We start from the raw sequence: 1567 nt of genomic DNA, 5'->3' as shown, positions 1-1567 counted from the left end.
AAGATTTATTATATAATATATAAAATAGTAAAACTCACCTTACTTTTACTTTATCACTCTTAGTAGTTATTACTGCAAAAGGTTCAGATTGACTCCAATCCCAAAAGTGTATTTCATTGTTTGTTGCTATAACGAGTAACTTTTCAGATGGGTGAAAGGCAAGAGAAGCTATAACTGTCTGACTTTCAGCATTCCAAACCTTACTACTATCCTGTATCGACCAAATACATTATAAACAAAAGCCACTCTATCAATTTATATGTGCTTTTATATACTTGTTTTTATTCCATTTTTTTAAACATGACAAGATGGAAAAACTTTGTAATAGTTACTGTTTCTTTGGTTTTACTTCTACACAATAGTTGTTTATATAGAGCAAACAGAAATGTGTAAATGATAATACATTTAACAACATAGTTATTACTTAATGATTATCTGATAACTAAAAATGAGTTCTTTTACATAAAAGTTGATTACAAAAAACATTTTGAAGAATATCACAACTTCAAAATACCAGTATAATTTTTATTATTATACAAAATTACTTACAGTTAAATCCCAGACACGAACTTGACCACCAAGACAACCAGAAGCTAATATCTGACTAGAGGAGGGATGAAATGCAATACACCATGGAGTACGTGGGTGACCAGAAAGAATTTTAATGTTTTTTCCAGTTGCAACTTCAGTAATATAGACACTGTGGTTCCCATGTGCTGATGCCATTTTGGTACTAAAATGTAATGTCATAAGTTAATTTTGTAACATATAATTATTTAGTGGAACTTAGTTGCAACTAAACAATATTCTATAAAATTAATTTATTTCTTACCCATCAGGACTAAACACCATTAAAAATGTTGCTTTAGGAATTCCTGGCAGATCATATTCCTACAAAAAATTAGAAGTTATAAAACTGTTCATCTTTATTTAATTTATAAGGTATGATATAACTACCAATTCTTCATGTTTTTTCACTATTAAGTTTGTTTCAGCTATTGATTCTAGTTCACGTGTATTGGTTTTATAACAATTGTAATATAAAAATCCAAAATCTCGCAGCATTAAGTCTCGCAATATATTTTGAGACTGATTGCAATGAAGCAATTCTTGTCTCTTCTTGACTTTCCCCATTTAGCAAAATATCCTGTAACATTCATAAAAATTATTAGAATTAAACAAGTGGAAATTAAACTTCTTTTAATAAATATTAATATACAGAATGTGTTAAGTATAACAAAAATTGACATCATCTTTCACAACTAAATCTATGTTTAAAATTTATTTAAAACATCAAATTTAAAATCAACTTCAAAGTTATTTAATACATTTTTATGTGTGTACATACACCATAAACATAACATTAGACATCCATTTAAGGTTTCCATTTTGTATTCTTCAGATATTCAACAAGAACACATGTTACAATTCATAACTAATGATAATATAGTTCTATAAGTTAAACACATAGGTAAAAATACACTACAAGGTACTATGAAAAGGCTTTTTGCCAATAAGAACAGTCCTACATATTAAAATCAGCACTAAAAGTTATAACTTATAATTT

General features: G+C 27.3%; 1 protein-coding gene across 1 annotated transcript in view; it reads right to left on the bottom strand.

The window, feature by feature from the left end:
- Window positions 1-1134, bottom strand: part of LOC108579099 (activating molecule in BECN1-regulated autophagy protein 1-like) — a 3572-nt gene extending 2438 nt beyond the window's left edge. Inside the window, exons 1-4 of the mRNA XM_017942541.1 lie at window positions 958-1134; window positions 833-891; window positions 550-733; window positions 39-211 (exon numbers count right to left, since the gene is read on the bottom strand). Coding sequence (XP_017798030.1) covers window positions 39-211; window positions 550-733; window positions 833-891; window positions 958-1134 — 593 coding nt within the window. The remainder of the gene's footprint in view (window positions 1-38; window positions 212-549; window positions 734-832; window positions 892-957) is intronic.
- Window positions 1135-1567: the final 433 nt, after the last annotated feature.

The sequence above is a fragment of the Habropoda laboriosa genome, unplaced genomic scaffold (assembly GCF_001263275.1).
Source record: "Habropoda laboriosa isolate 0110345459 unplaced genomic scaffold, ASM126327v1 scaffold42, whole genome shotgun sequence".
Taxonomy (NCBI): Eukaryota; Metazoa; Arthropoda; class Insecta; order Hymenoptera; family Apidae; genus Habropoda; species Habropoda laboriosa.
Note: the sequence above shows the minus strand (reverse complement) of the source record. Positions and strands in the feature narration are given on the sequence as shown.